The 16,512-nt window shown below is 40.6% G+C and overlaps 2 protein-coding genes across 9 annotated transcripts in view; both read right to left on the bottom strand.

The window, feature by feature from the left end:
- Positions 1 to 2,307, bottom strand: part of crebbpb (CREB binding protein b) — a 32,860-nt gene extending 30,553 nt beyond the window's left edge. For all 6 annotated transcript variants that reach the window (XM_056401321.1, XM_056401324.1, XM_056401323.1 and 3 more), the window contains exon 1: positions 1,412 to 2,307. In XM_056401321.1, coding sequence (XP_056257296.1) covers positions 1,412 to 1,496 — 85 coding nt within the window. In that variant the 5' untranslated portion in view covers positions 1,497 to 2,307. The remainder of the gene's footprint in view (positions 1 to 1,411) is intronic.
- A 1,122-nt stretch (positions 2,308 to 3,429) lies between these two features.
- LOC130185085 (adenylate cyclase type 9-like) overlaps positions 3,430 to 16,512 on the bottom strand; it is a 34,060-nt gene continuing 20,977 nt past the window's right edge. For all 3 annotated transcript variants that reach the window (XM_056401330.1, XM_056401327.1, XM_056401329.1), the window contains exons 3-11: positions 13,643 to 13,815; positions 11,904 to 12,014; positions 11,210 to 11,466; positions 10,950 to 11,052; positions 10,137 to 10,345; positions 9,312 to 9,471; positions 8,895 to 9,037; positions 8,599 to 8,622; positions 3,430 to 8,199 (exon numbers count right to left, since the gene is read on the bottom strand). In XM_056401330.1, the coding sequence (XP_056257305.1) occupies positions 6,849 to 8,199; positions 8,599 to 8,622; positions 8,895 to 9,037; positions 9,312 to 9,471; positions 10,137 to 10,345; positions 10,950 to 11,052; positions 11,210 to 11,466; positions 11,904 to 12,014; positions 13,643 to 13,815 (2,531 nt within the window). In that variant the 3' untranslated portion in view covers positions 3,430 to 6,848. The remainder of the gene's footprint in view (positions 8,200 to 8,598; positions 8,623 to 8,894; positions 9,038 to 9,311; positions 9,472 to 10,136; positions 10,346 to 10,949; positions 11,053 to 11,209; positions 11,467 to 11,903; positions 12,015 to 13,642; positions 13,816 to 16,512) is intronic.

Below are 16,512 nucleotides of genomic sequence, written 5' to 3'. Positions count from 1 at the left end.
TTTTTGTTCTCAACTACAATCCAGTGGTTAGGAATGTCACCGCAAATTTATAGAAGTGAAAATGGCTTATATTAGAGCTGAAGTCTTCCCCAAATGCACCTGTTACATACCCAGGGGGCTGGCTTGCTTCCAGACAGTCCTAATAGTTGTTAATAATAATTGATGACCACTATAAAATATTTTCTTGGACTTGGGATCTATAAAACTCTATCTTGAAGAATACATCAATTATAAATACAATTCAACTCATCACATCAAACAACCATCCAGCAAATGCCTAGATTTCTCTGTCAACCACTAACCACATACACAAATCAGAGCTTGAACAACATTGGGACACGTGTCTGCAGAATATATATATAAAACCTTACAGGTGTAATGAGAGGGGGGTGTGCCATCATCTGATAACTTAAGTTGAATTCCTGTTAAATAGTCCAACTTTTCCATATAATGGCGCAAAGTTGCTCTGCAGGTAAGACTGGGTAAGAGGCAGACCCTTGGGGCTAGTTCCTAATACTCAGCCCTACCGTGGCAGCAGTTTTTCTCAGCTTTTGAGCTACATTATCCACATTTACCAGCCAATGAATTTGCAGCAGAGAGGCTGGATGTTGGAACAAAACAAATCTTCCACAATATTTTGTCAGATAACTTTTAATATGAACCATTCAAGCATGTTGCTGAATGAGAGAAGGGCTGAACCTGACCTAGTGGTGAGAGAGATTATCTTTTCAGTCTGACAACACAGGTTGAAGTGCTTGTGCTGTCAAAAATCTGAACTGCTTAAGTGTCAATGAGCAAGGCATTAAATCCAATCCAACTCCAATCATACAGAGGCAGCAGTTCTCTCTGCAAGGACGAGTTACTCTGAGGGGATCAGATCACAATATTTGTATAATGCCAGGTTTATAAATGTGCAGGGGTCTTGAGTTTACTCAAGAAACAACCCAAGAGGTAAGAGGGACAAATCATCACTATACGACCCCTGGAGATACACGGTAAAGCTTTCATTCACCTGTATCTCTGAGGTGTTATAAGGGGTAAGCATTATTATGTTTTTTAAGTTTACTTTTAACCCTACAAAACAGAAAAGTTGCGAGTAAACTCTCCCTGTTGAGTAATTGCATCTCTCGTGTGATACAGAGGGAGTGAGTTTGCAGTTTTTTTCTCTTACACTAATTGCAGCTTATGGTATTTTTATGGTCACCTATGGAAATAATCAAATAATCTTACAGGAACTTAATGTACAGTTTTCCTGCGATATGACTCCCACTGAAGTGACTGATGTCTACCACTGTAGATCTTTACCTCATGCATCCATCCTCTTGAAGCAGCAAAGACTGTGCAGAGTGAAGCCTAAATAGACATGCATTTTATTGCAAGTTGACAAATCCTCTCTATGTCCCGTCCTTACCTGGGCCGTCTGATCCCGAGAGAGGTGAATTAAGCTTGGGTCGCTTTGCAGTGGGGGGTCCGACATCCAGCAGATTGTCAGCCATCCTGGTCGGCAAATGTTATGAATGGATGATGATGATGATGCAAGAAAATAACAGCAGGATCAGTCCAACTTGTCGGCCTCTGGCTCGTAATTACGACTAACTTTTCCTAACGTTGGGCGTAAAAGAGCAATTTAACTGTTTTTTTTTTTTTTTTCTTTCTTGACTGGCAGACTGGCGAAATGCTGCCTGGAGAAAAAGGTTTCAAAAGAAAGGCAACAGCGCCACGCTTCGCCGCCGAAGATCACCCCATGATAATCCAACACCCAACACCCACATAATTATCCTTAATAATTACGTCCAAAAATTATTTCAGTTCGAGAAAAATAAATAAAAATCATTCATAAAATATTAAACAAAGCGTAAGAAAATCCCTTTCTCCGCAGATCGCCGGTTTCACGTCTGTACAGAATCATTTTTTTCGCAGTCGAAACGAGCAGCCATAAAATCTACTTTGGGCTTAAATAAAAAGAGCAAAATTCAAAAAATATTTTCTATGAGGTGGATTTTTTTTCTCGTCGCTGTCTCCCGGTAAATACAGCGTCTCGGGACGGAGATACGGCGAGAAGCGGCGCTCTCTAAAAGGGAAATCAAATATACAGTGGGCTTTCGAGACGATAAAAACCCATGTAATCCTCACATGTTTGCATTAATTCTCATCGGAAGAACTAACACTTCGATTTTCTGCACGAAAAAAGCCGTTTGAGCCCGGTCTAGGTAGCTCCGATCGGTTTTTAAAATTAATGCTCCCCCCGAAATCCCGATTCTGAGCCGCGTCAAGATGGCGGCTGTTGATTCCTCCGATACAAAAAAAAGTTTTTTTTTCTTCCCAGCTAGACTGAGGGGGGAGGAGGGGGAGGTGTCGTGCTATGACGCCCTGACGTAAACCTGTGTCCCACCGTGCGTCATGTGTACGTACGCGAAGTTGCCTCTAGAGGTGGAATAACCCACAAAATAAGAAAAAATAGACATTTTCTGTGCTCCACCTGTTTTAAACTTTACAAAAAAATCATGACTACAAATAAAAAATACTAATTTGAGAAGAAAATAACAATGCATTCTCGAATACCAATACTTTACAATCCCTTTATTCGTATCATATTACTCATGGTGAAAAGTAAATAAGTGCATTTATTCAAGTCATTTTGAGGTAGTATTATTAGGATAGTAAAATACTGCGGTTTTATACTATTTTATAGATTATTTTTACAGGAAAATATTTTTACTTTTAATCTCACTTTATATGTTTTGAATGAAAAACAAAAACTATAACTCTCAAATAAATAAACATGTTGTAAAATGTGATTCATAGCTATATTAGACTACTTAATAGTATATTTTGATTGTCTCAACATTGAAATGTATTGGTAATAATCAGCTTGTTGATAATACGTTTTTGTATAATTTTAAATGAAGGAGTCATACTTTTAAAAGAGTATTTGTCATACCCTGTAGAAGAAGTATACAGATCCTTTACTTGAGTAGAAATACCAGTCACAAAAAAAAAAAACTCCATTAGAAGAAAAAAAAAATCTTTAATCCATAGTTTATTAAAATGAAAGCATACTAATATAAGCAAAATATGTTCCTACTTAAATTATAAATAAAACTTTAATGTTGTATCTGGTTTGGAGTGCAGTTAATTTAAACTATTTTATATTATTTTTATATTATGTTGGGTAGTTTTCATTTTGTATAAACTGATCTAATGTTTTATATAAAATCTTAATCCTCAAAAGTAACATTGAAAGGCAATGGAGAATACAGTATAAAACATACACTATAAAACAGCATAAAGCAGGAATAATCAAGTTAAGTACAAGTAACTCAACATTCTTAATTACTTGAGAACATGCACTTAATTACAGTCCAGCACTGGTTAAACCACAACATACAGTAGATGTAGTGCACAGGCTATTAATTCAATCGGACAACATTTACCAGCAACTGACTTTATTCAGTTTTAACCTTCACTTGCATACCTATTAGCGTGCTATATACAAAAACATTTCCAGAGAAAGCAACAATTCATTAAAACCTGCCTGTAGAAGGCGACTTAGATACTACCTACCTGCAGACATCTTGTAGTGCCTCATCCATTTTATTTGGCCAGTTTGAATTGAAAAACAAGGAAATCTGTATTGATTGAAGCCTTGCTGTCCAAGCATGTCATACTTTTCAAGATGACAAAGCTGACTAAAATGTCCAGGTCACATTCCTGCTAAGATTAGAGCATCCCTTCCAAAACACACACAACCACACAGTTTTACAAACACTCGTACATTTTTACATACATGCAGGCCAACAGAACGCACAAATATTATTCCAACATTGTTAAAATTACCCAGTTCTTTAGACTACTTAATACTCTAGTACATGCACTTATATAAATAATAGAAAATGCTCAGATACTATACAATATAAAGGCATACTGTACATAAAAAGTGAGTGCCTTGTGCAAATGTGTTTTAACAGTGAGCATATAAATGAACTTTCTTAAAATGTGCACAACATAACCTGCAAATTAAGAAGGAGATAAGACGTAATATACAAAGAAGAAATTCATGAGATGGTAATGACACTCTTTGGCATCAAAGTTTTCCCCGTGTGTCATTCTCCTGGTTCAGAATGTCACTTACATCTCAATAAATCCAACAAAAACGACAGATATGCTCATTTCTGCAGTGAAAGAAAAAACGAAACAAAAAAAACAAAAAAAAAACAGGTGGCAACCAGATCTGTGAGTTGACACCTTTGTCTTAATGTTACATTTATCGCAAACAACACTAATCCACAAAAAACTTTCAGTTTAGAAAAAAAACACAATATTCAAAAGAGCTTATCAAAATTATCAAGGAAAACACAATGTAGCTTATGCGCTTTACCTGACACTCAAGTATCATATCCTCTATTAAGCACTTAACCTTGGATAATAACAACAATAATTATTCTTAATAATTATTATAAGCATCCCTTTATTGTAGTAAAACAAACACAAATTTTGGGCTGGTGCAAGAGTTGTGTGCTCATAAGCGAAAAGAAGCTTATTTTCCCTTTTAAACAAGTGATGTTTAGCTCTTATTGCATTTAACACAACCACACCTCCATCTGAGGAATAAATACAAAATGGACAAAGAAATCCAAATTCTGCAGTAAGGCCAACTAATGCAAAAATATGTTTGGTACATTTGTATTTAATTGTATATTTTAAGAAAAGGCACTGCTCAAATTTTATGACCTTCAAGCACTAAAGTAAACATTCCCATACCATAACCTTTTGAGTGTCTTAAAAAGTTAAACCGACTTGACACTGAAAAAAAGATAAGAGAAATCAAGTTCAAAGTTAAAAGGCACAAGCTACCCTAATTTCACACATAGACAACAAAGAAAACTAATTATTTCACTGTTAGGGTCATCTTAAAAGCGGCATGACAAAAGAAGACAAACTGGTTCTTTGTTATTCTGCAATATTTGTCTTATTTGCTTTGTTACTTAAAAGTAGTGATTATGAAGTGGTAATATAAAGAAATGAGGTTGTAAATTTTCATACAGGATATTTAAATGCCAAAAATAAGACATTAAAGTGGATTTCATGGTAATACTTTTTTTGCCTCTGAGCACACAATCCTTTTTTGCTAAGAAACAGTAACAGAGAAAATGTCACAGCGAGAGATGTAATGTTTAATCAGTTTGATTTCCTTAATAATCTAATATAACAACATGGAATCATTTAAGTCAAAAAGGAAAAGGAGTAAAAACACTTAGGGCTTCATATGAAATACATTTGGTGCACTGGCTTTGCTTTTACAGTGCTATTACATTACGTTTCATGCCATTGCGAGACTGAAGCAGCTAATGCATCCAGCTGTTTGCATTCAGTAATGTCTATCAAATCGCAAAAAAATTAGAGAGGGCAGCTTCACATGAACGGTTCAAGTTTTGCGTAACAATAAATACAATAAAACACATTTAGTTTTGATTTGTGACATTCCACTTTGATTATCCATTTCTTAAAAGCACTATTAACTAACACACAGTGTAATCCATTGCAAACCTAGGCAGTTGTTTTGTCTACTTGATCTAAAGTCACGACTAGACACTCTACAGGTACAGCAGTGCCTTGTAGGATCCATTGAAATACTCATCAGCACTAAACACAACCTGACTTCCCACCAGAGCCTGGATCATGGGGGAGGGCACAAACATTAGTAGCAGTTAGCCTCATCTATGGTGTTGTTGTTGCAAGCATGCATAGCCACCATTATGCCTCAGTCCTGAGGCAATACAAAGATCTTAACTGAGGCCAGAGAAAAAGCTGCCACATCAGCAAACAAGATTTTTTTTTTTCAACTGCGTTCCTAAATTGTTTGTCATCCTGCAGTTTCACAAAATCAGTCAAGTAATTCATAGGCACCTCTCCTCATTAAACCCTGTATGATCTCACTACACAGATACATACCAACACACACTCTCACACACACACACACACACACACACACACACACACACACACACACACACACACACACACACACACACACACACACACACACACACACACACACACACACACACACACACACACACACAGCATACATGCAAAAACAGTCGCACTACACACAGCTTGGCCGTCATCTGCCCTTAGCCTGTATTGATTAGTCTCTGCTGTGCCTTAAATGATGAGTTTTCTGGCTTCCATGAAGAACATGGAAACAGGCTCTGCTGCATTTTAGTGCAGATTTTACTATTAGATGCCTTGGAGTGATATCTCATTTCCCTCCACTCAGCATACATTGTTAGTCAGCTTTCTGAACTTTTCATTGATAAAAGGCAAAATATCATAGCAAAACATTGTTTACAAAGTAAAATTGTAAAAAAAAGAAAAAAAAAAAGAAAAAAAAAAGCAAAGCATTTTTTTCCCCGAAAAAGTTTGCTAATTTACAGTTTTCCCTTTATGTTCTTCTTCCCTTACTTAAAAAGGCTTAGTCTACACATTATTCTATTCTAAAGGCACTTAAAGACATATGAAAGAAATAATCAAGATTAAAGGTGTAAAGATAATCAAGTAAGTTAATGGGAGACAATGGGATCTGTAGCAGGCAAGAGACGATTCAGTCAGCCATCACATCTTCCCATATTCTCTCTGTTCCTGCCTGACACTCTCTTTGTGGTCCACCCAGCACCCTCCACTGATTATATCAGCCAATCAGATTTACACTAAAACAACCTGCTGCCTGGCTGATGCAGAGAAGAAGCCTGTGGGTGTTTTGATAGGACCAAATATACAGCAATTCTACAAATGCCAACTGGCAGGAACAAGAGCTTAAAGGGTAGATAATTTACTGTAGCATATTCTTACAGTCTGGTAAACTCTCCAATATTACTCTCATCCTCATATTTGTCCTTCTTGATGTCTTTCAGGGACTTTGTTGGATTTTGGGGTGTACCTTGCTGGACTGAGGGTGAGCCGATGAGCTGTTTGTTATTTGCAGAGGGAGGAGGTCCTTCTAGATTTGTAACAGGTATAGATGTCAGGCCACTGTGAGACATGGATCGTCTGGCATGAGAAATCTCTGCGGAGGGGCGTCTTTCGCGGCTGCCTGCCTCTTTCTCATGACCAAGCCCTGTGGTAGTAGAGGAACCAGCGCTGGCACTGGGCACCATAGTGTTGGTAATGCTTGCAGTCACGCCAGTTGTGGGCACCATGCTGGCAATTTCATCAGTGGGCGAGCGCCCAATGCTACCATCTACTTGTGCCCGGATCTCTGGTGAAACTGAGAGTTGGTACTGAGGCACAGGGCCGCTGTCACTGCTCTTAGGGTAAAGGAAGGTCTTCATCTGACCTTTGCCTTTGACATTAACTGTGCCACGGTAATCAAAATCATAATCCATGCTACTGAGCACACAGTAGCTCTCCTCGCTGACCTGGACGCGACACTCCACACCTGTCGTATCCATGCGACTGGCAATGTTGACTGTGTCGCCCCAGATATCGTAGAGAAGCTTAGTAGTGCCAATCACGCCTGCTGTCAGAGGACCATGATTGAATCCAATGCGGAGCTTGAAGCCAAAGCCCAGCATGTTCTTGTTGAAGTCATCCACCACGTGCATCATTTCTAGGGCAAATTCGAAAAGAGCACGGAGGTGGGCATGAGGATGTGCCGCGTCTGCACATTGCTGTGCATTGAGACCGGCTGCTGCCATGTACGTGGCACCGATGGTCTTGATCTTTTCGATGTTTGAGAAGGCAGGCTTCCGTAACAGCTCATCAAAGTCGCCAATTAGCTCATTGAGGACACGGTAGCACTCCTTACCTCCCTCATAGCTTTCCTCATAAAATTCACTGAAATTAACGATACTGGCAAATATTACCCCCACATTGTCGTGGTTCTTGGAGTAGCTCTGGGTGACCTTTAGCTGCTCTGCTACATGGATGGGGATGATATTGCGAAGCAGCCAGTCGGCCTGGTCCCTCATGTTCTGGATCTTGATGCGGTGTTGATCAGCTTCCACATTGCCATGGTAATGCAGGCGGTGACTGACCTCAAATTCACGGTTAAGGAACCAGACCAGGAGAAGCAGCAGGAAAAAGGCCACGCAGGCCTCAGGGCCCAGCATCTCCTGTGAGTAGGGCTGTGTGTCATGGTTTACTCGGCTGTCAGACATGACAATTGAGCTGTTACTGTTGTTGTTCTGCCTATCAGCCCTGGTAGAGAGAGAGACATAAAGAGGAAGAAAAAAATGCAGGGAAATAGAGAACAGAAGGTTGGAATAAACTTTTTTTTTGTCAAAATAAATTAGAAGGTTCTATAGCTGCAACTAATTAATCACAACTACAGAACCTTTTGGTATAAGCTGTGTACACCTCACCTAAGGCAATTTTTTCATGCAGGCAAGAATTGAACAAAAAAAAGTAAACTCCAAACACCCCAGTGACTTGCGGCTTGGGATGCCAACTATAAACTGCAACATCCAAAGTTCAAGTTTGGCCAAGGCCCTTTGTTGCGTATCTGATAAAGGCATTAAAGCCCTTTGCTTTTTAAAAAAAAACAAAAAAAAAAAAAACTGTGACACAAGCAATTCTATTAATAACCATTGTGCTTACCAGAAAAACAGACTCTTAGCAACGCTGGAAGAGATAAAAAACAAGTGTCACTAATTAATGCAACAAGTACATCCATACATCTGACACAATCCCATGTGTACTTCTTATCTTGAAATTTCAATGAGGGACCCAGTATCATCACATTAGCTCTACACTATTATTCAACACACAATTTAATTATATTATGTTTATATATATATATATATATATATATATATATATATATATATATATATATATATTTGGACATTAAATTATGTTTACATTTCATTCACATCTTCACAAATCTGTTGTACCTGCAGGGGGAGCTGAAGAGCAAGACAAGCAGTCCCAGTCCCACCAATGTTGCTAGAGTTGAGCGCATCCAGTAGCTGAGCTGGCAGAAATTACAATACTGAATGATAGCTATGATGACAGCACAGCAGATGAACGTGGTGAACTGCGGAAGATAAGGGGCAGAGAGAGCAATATTCATTTGTCAAGACGCCAGCAGAAGATTATCACATACTGTAAATTATACTGACTTCAAACTATGTTAACATGATGTACAGCTAAAAGACATACGTTGAATATAATCAATAACAATTCAGTGATGGAAACACTACAGGTAGCCCTACAGGTACCATGCTTTACTGGTCAGAGGCAAGGCTCATGTCCACAAATAAGAAAGAATAACTCTGCTATATAAGACAGCTGCCAAACTCAAAGTCCACCTGGATGGAGAGATGCATATCACAGGTGATGTGGGAGAAGACGGCCACAGCGGGCAGGGACACCAGAACAGCTCCTATAAAGTGACGAGCTATCCAGCCTGAGATCGCCCTCATCAGCATCCGAGTGCAATTCAGTGTACTCTCCAGGTAGAAAGCCATACTGGAGAGGAAAAACAAGAGGCAGTGATTGATACGGGCAACTGTGATGGATTAGAGATGTTGTTAACAAAGTGTTTATCTGATACTTGAATGTTGTGTTTGACCCCAGCCTGATCCCACCTTGAATAAAAAACTGACTGCACACATGGTTGTTTCTAACTACATGGCTCAAACCAAGGATCAGTAAGCAAGTAATATTACTCCATTGAAGGTAGAGGAAAAAGCAGTTGAGCTACTCGTCTTTCCTCTCTCCTTGAGATTGTATGCCAGGAGAAACAGGAAGCTGTCACCTTCAGCTCCACAAAAAGTAATTCATTATCCCTCTTGAAACTGTCTATCCTCCAGACAGTTCCAAAGCCTCCATTCTTTTAGATTAAGTGATGGACATTTTGGTGTCAGGTGCCACCCGTCACAGTGCAGTTTGTCATAGCTGAGGTGTTAATGTTGGCAAGCTGCACAGATATGAGCAGCCTGCGAAAAGTCAATTTGTATGTTGTAAGTTTGCCTTAAAATGAAATAAATACTCTAAAGTAGAATAAAACAGTGGAAAAAATTATTTCATTAATGATTTCCCAGCCGGATGTAACAATAAATTTTTATTTACATGTCTCACAGGCTGGATCTGGCCAGTAGTTTAAGACCTCTAATCTGTATTCAGTAGCTCACCGTATAGAAAACAGCAGAGCCAGAGCCTCCAGCAGGGCGGCCACAGCTGTCAGGATGAGTGCTGGTGTGGATAAACTCTGCTGGATGACAAGCGGTCGAAGGAAACAAGCCAGCGAGAGAGCCAGAAACACTGCAGAGCACAGCAGCATGTCCAGGAAAGAACTGAATGTTGGACTGGCAAAAGTCTGTACCGCTGCTTGGGTCTCCACCTGGGGGGGAGGGCGTAATGATGAGTGAATGAGAATAAACAAAAACAAAAACTGAAAAAGTCTCTATTCAAGATGAGTTTATTTATCAAACAATCAACAAACTGAATGATTTATGTAAGTCTAAAAATCTATCTCACTTCCTATGTCAGTGACTGTGACACCAGACTCAACAATGTAGCAACAGTTTGAGACTGAAAATGCACTTCTGAGGTTACACCAGCAGAGGGCATCACAACCTAACACAAAACTACTTTTAAGGTCCTGCAGTGATTTCTCTTTGCCGCAGTCTTGACCGATCTGGTCATAACGCAGTCCTAACAGGTTTCCTAGACGAGAACCAGACACAAAAAAAAAAAAAACACAAACCAGCAAAAAGACCAAGACACACAAATACAAACAGATATGCTCACGTATCAAGAGAGCAGTGGTTGGATGAGTGGAATCACAAGAAGGCACTGGTTTGAAAAACTCTCAAAAATAAACAAACGCACAAGTATACATGTACATTCACTACACAAACAGGCATGCAGGCAGCATTATGTCACAACCAAACATAGCTCCTACACACACACACACACACACACACACACACACAAACACACACCTCCTCCTGGTAGCTTATCCGGTAAGCAGACTCCAGGCTCTTCTCCAGGAAGGTGAGGCTCAGCTTGTTTATAGGAGGTTTGTAGAAATAGTCCTTCATGAGGCTGTCACAGGCAAAGAAGAAAGTCAGTAGAAATGATATAGAGTTAGGTTTTAAATGTTATAATCAGTTACCTACCGAAAATCCAATCACTGAGATTGACCGACTGATGAATTGTACATTATATGAGTGATTTGGTTGATACATTTATTCATTCTCACCTGTCTTCTTTTATAACGTCCACAAAGTGGGCATCGCTCCTCTCCCTGAAGTTCTTGGATCGCAGGGGGATGAGCGCTGAGTGGTCCATGCCCATAGATCCTCCGCTCCACGTCTTCTTCTCCTTCTCCTGCAGCATCTCGCACAGCGACGTTTGGCTGTTGTTCAAGGCTTCCAGCCGGGGACTGAGCAGGCCGTTCAGAGCCTTGGGGGTGCGTCCTGCAGAAACCACTGGGGAGCGCTTCAGATTTGAAGAGTCCTGAGGAGAAAAGAAGGGAAGGAGAAGCCCGAGACAGAAGGTGTGACGATGGCTCTTTGCTATGGAAACAGGTCAGAAATAATATGAAAGAGTGTAAATATGAAATATAAAGCTTAAGAGTGTGCTATATTCAAATCAATTTCAAAGCATGTCTCTGTGGCACACTTTAACTGGGACTCATGGAGTTCTATTTCTTTGAACTAGTTTTGAGTCCTTCTTTTTGTTGCTGGGCCTGGGCTGGAGTAAATGTAAGAGTAGAGTAGTTCACGGTGCCCCAGTATTTCATGGGAAAACAATGACATAAAATCTACTATACTGGATAAGGCACATGATGATAGCGACAGACCCTTTAGAAACAAAAAAGTCAGACATTTAACATTTTAAACAGATCGTAAACTGCCTCGTGTGTTTGGTTCAGTTAACAACAATAGGCTAACCTTGCTGCTGTTGGTCTTCTGGTCGTCATGGCACCCATTGAGCACTGCTGTTTCCTCCACAACTTGATCCTCCCCTGGTATCAGGACCACACTGCAGGACAGACAGGGAGACTGGATTGGGGTAAAGAGTTGGGGAGGGGGCAGTATGGAAGGGAGATGCAGCATATGGGAAGCAAGAGAATTAATAAATTGAGAAATACAGATCAAGGAGGGCGTATGAGCAGAGTACAACATGAAAAGATAACATGGGGCACGATAAAATGGCACAAAAGAGACGACAAAAACACACGCATCAGCTGTGATCACAACAGTGCTGCAGCAGCAAAAACACAAGACAAAAACACAAAACCTGACATTTAAACTCAAAAAGTCAACAAGTCTTCCATTGATTCCAATTTGAGCAACTTAATATCATTTATTTTTGTCAGGATTGTGTTTACAAGAGCAGCAGCAGCCAATGAGAAACCGAAAGGGAGATAGAGAATAAACGAGAGGCGTAGAGGTAGTCTTGACGAGATCAAGGTCTTTATTTTCAACCCACTCGTCCCCTTCAAACACAATGCAAAGTGTGAGTGTGTGTATATGAGAACGAGATCAGTGTGATGTACTGCGCTATAAATGACCATGACAGTGATGTGCAAAATGCTGTTAAGTACTGAGAAGCCAAAACATGCACGCACACACACACACTCACCCTATATGATGCACAAACAGAAATGTCATTGAGCTTTTTATTTTTTTTGAAGATGCCTGAGCGCGATCCCATTCTCTGCACGAGTTTACTCATTATCACACCGAGGACCCCCCCCCCCCCCCCCACTGATTCTCCTTCCCCACATCATCCTCTATCCTCTTCCTACTCCTTTTTAATCAGCTACTACCCCTCCCCCCCTTCCACCTGGCCTGGCAGAAAGATCTGTGCAGGGATCATGGGGAGCACATGTGTGCAGAGAAAGGAGGATTAATTAGGGTGAATGTAGGGCACAGTGGTGTATGGTTTTGAGGGCAATTATAAGAGAATAATGTGTTGCACTGTTTTGGTGAATCTGTGACCTAGTGGTACAATTTAAAAGAAAATGAGAAATTTCCCTTGAAGGCAGAGCTAAGGAGGACATAATGGATGGACATGATCTGAGCTGATGAGCACTAAGGGTCAGTTATTATGGAGATGTCCTGCTGGGGAGAACGGTACTTTCTAAAGCCTAATTAATAAGATCTCACTGTTTTGTCCTCTTTGTTCCTTATTAATAAGGATTTAATGTGGACTGGGGTACTACACAAATGGGGCATGAGGGCATGTATGTGAGTGCATGCGTACAGGTGCAATGAAAGTGAAGACGGAAATCAACAAAGACGTTCTAACTAAGCAGGGTTCCCAATGTTAAATCATGCAATTACATGGAACAAAAAAAACACGGAACAAAAAAATTCTGACGATATGGACGTAATCCTCCTTTTTCTGTCTCACATCCTTTTCACAAGACAAAAAGAAACTTCTTGCATTGGAAAAAATGAAAACATTTTTTTATAGCTTCTGATACACCCACATAAACAAAAAGACACAGAGCAAAAAAGATGAACATCAAAGAGGCCGTAGCACAACATGCAGCCCAGCGTTCTTCCTCAGGCGATGAAAAAGCGCGATGAAAAATGATCCAGAAAATATACTCACTTCCTCAACATACATAGGAAGTGAGTATATATATCAAATAGTTTTCTCAGAAATAGTGTGCACTCACCATGGCTCTCTCAGGACCCACGTTGCAGGCCGAAGGGGCTCCATCAGGTGTGTGCACTCTGGGCGTGGGAGACCGAGGATCTGCATGCTCTGCTCCAGCCGAACCCAACTGGGAGCAGCTACAGTGAGAGTGAGGCTCCACCTTCCTGCCAGAGATCAGATAGGTCTTCAGGCCTGGACAGAGACGGAAACAGAGATAATGAGAGGGGGGGGGGGGTGTAATTGGAACAGGTTTGAGTAGGGTTTAGTCATCCCTGTGTGGATGAAGGCATTGATAGTTGTGGAGTTGTTTTAGGATTCAGCAGAGGCTCGGTACCCAGCAGAATGAATTCCCTTGGTGAATTATATAAGCAGGCACTGACATAGAACTGGAATCAAGAGAGAGAGAGAGAGAGAGAGAGAGAGAGAGAGAGAGAGAGAGAGAGAGAGAAGCACTGAATATCAATCTCTCCACTTGGAAGAACCACCAAAGTCATACAGACGTCATTCTTGTTTCCATATATATATATACATATATATATATATGTATATATATATATATGTACAGTATACAGTTAATAAACATGATGTGTGGTGCATTTGTGCAGGATTCTTTTTTGTTTTTTCTTATTTAAAGTCAGACAGATGGGCTGAGAGAAATGTGTGGTGCTAGAGAGGCTAACACCAAGACATGAACAGTTAACGCTTCTTCAAAAGAGACAAGTTTTGTCCACTATCAATTCTTTTGCTTACTACTACTTATCACACCTACAATTTCTGTGTCTAAGTCCATAATCCACCCATACATCCTTCAAAGATCTATTTTTCTCTGTTATGAGATCATCGCTCTGTCACATATGTATCATACAGACACGTGTGCATCTTTGTGTGGGGTTCATGCATGATTATCCAATGACCATGAGGCAGTTTCAGCTTTTAGTCAAAACAGGCCAGGGCCAAATATTTGAACACCTGCTACCTCCCTCGTCTATCAACATGTTCAACATGTTATCATTTGCATTGTGCCTGCAAGGTGTGTGTGCATGTGTGTGTTGCGACCATTAGCCCAAAAAATTCAGCTTTCTGAACTGACCAATTTTCCCAAAAACAATGACAAAACATGGAAATGTGGAAACAAACAGTTGGTGCTGCTGGACACAAAGTATTTCCCCTACTTAGCTGAGACATAGATGCCTTGAAATGCACAGGACTGAGTATTCATCACTGCCAGTAACATTTCTTCCTTCTTCTCAGCAAACTTAGACAACTGGGTCACCAGGATGCTCCCGCTGAGCAATTTTAATCACAGACATATGGCTCACTTCCTGTTTCGTTCTTTGGTGCCAACATTATTGCTCTGATAAATACATAGACAAAGCGATAGATAGTTTGACAGATAGAGAGACAGCTGATACACCTTTAGTGTTTATCACCTTAAAACAAGGCTATTCAGTCCACTTCGCTGAGAATAAGTAGAACAAGTGTTCAGGACTGACTCCTACACCCTTTGTCTGCAGGACTGTATTGTGACAAGCCACAACCACAGTGACCGGTATCTGTGTGTGTGCGTGTGTTTGTCAGTAGCACAGGTAAGTGCCTGTGACCGTGTGCTTAGCCATATAATTCAACTGTCAGTGAAGCCACAGCCTCGGGCTCTGAGCATTGTCTGCCCTAAGTACTTCAGACAGGCCTGCCACTGCCTTGCCTCTGCTGAGCCACCCTGGGGCTGCACTCTCTGACAGACACACACACACACACACACACACACACACACACACACACACACACACAAGCGCGCGCGCACACATGCACGTATGACACAAGGGTACACTGTCTCTTCCGCAATGATACACATTCACAAACAAAACTTATGGGACAAATACTAAGATAAGTAGCTGAGGAGGAAAAAAAATAAAGAGAATAACATGCACACAAAGAGACAGATGTAAATACAAGAGCAATTATGAGATGCTTGCAAAAAAAAAAAAAAAACACCCCCTCCAACCACCCACACACCCAGTCAAACACATATACACACACAGCAAGCGGAGGTGTAGATGGACAGCCTCGCTGTAGCTGGATCGATTGCCAGGTGGATGAGGATTCGGGGATGGGAAATGAAGGCAGTAAACAGCAGTAACAAAGAACTCATTCCCTGCACCAGTGATGCAGAATGGCACAGCAGATGAGTAGAGGCAACAGGAAACTGAGGGGAGCTTTTGACTGCCTCTGAGAATGACAACGCGTGAGTGTGACTGTGCGTCAAAGACGGATCCAGAGTCACAAACATGCACAACGCACACACACTGAGTTGACTGATTTCATTAGTTAGCTAATGAAATCTTTCCCTGCCTCCCAGCATGATATACACTGATTTCTACTTCTGCTCATGGGTCATTGAGGTTATTCCCCCCCCCCCCCTGTTTCTTTGCTCTTATTCTTAGTCTTCCCCTCAACTTGGGGAAGCACCACAGGTACAGATGTCTTTAAATAATGCAGGTAAGGCAGCAAAAAGATGTCTGACTGTGGGCAGACATTTGCATATAGGTCTGACTGTTTTCTTGTCCGTTCACCGAGATTTCTGCAAGCCAGATTGTGAGCATTTGAGTCAGAGAAACAGTCACGTTGTTTCACAAAACTACTAACGTATGTGAGTCATAATGTATTATTTATTAATATATTTCGAGTCACGATTAATGCAAATCCGATATCTGCTGTAAAAGCATTGGTGACTGCTGAGCAATGTTAAAACTGCATGACGGGGACCAAGCCAAATCCACCTAAACAGAAATTACTGGACCGTTCAGCCGCTATTCCCCAATACTGTAACAGCTTATTAAAGATAATGAAGTGTTTCAAGCTAGATAATACGCTTTTCAACACATTGCTGGA

Source organism: Seriola aureovittata, chromosome 17, assembly GCF_021018895.1.
Source record: "Seriola aureovittata isolate HTS-2021-v1 ecotype China chromosome 17, ASM2101889v1, whole genome shotgun sequence".
Lineage (NCBI taxonomy): Eukaryota > Metazoa > Chordata > Actinopteri > Carangiformes > Carangidae > Seriola > Seriola aureovittata.
The sequence above is the reverse complement of the archived record's forward strand: the minus strand, read 5'-3'. Positions and strand labels throughout refer to the sequence as shown.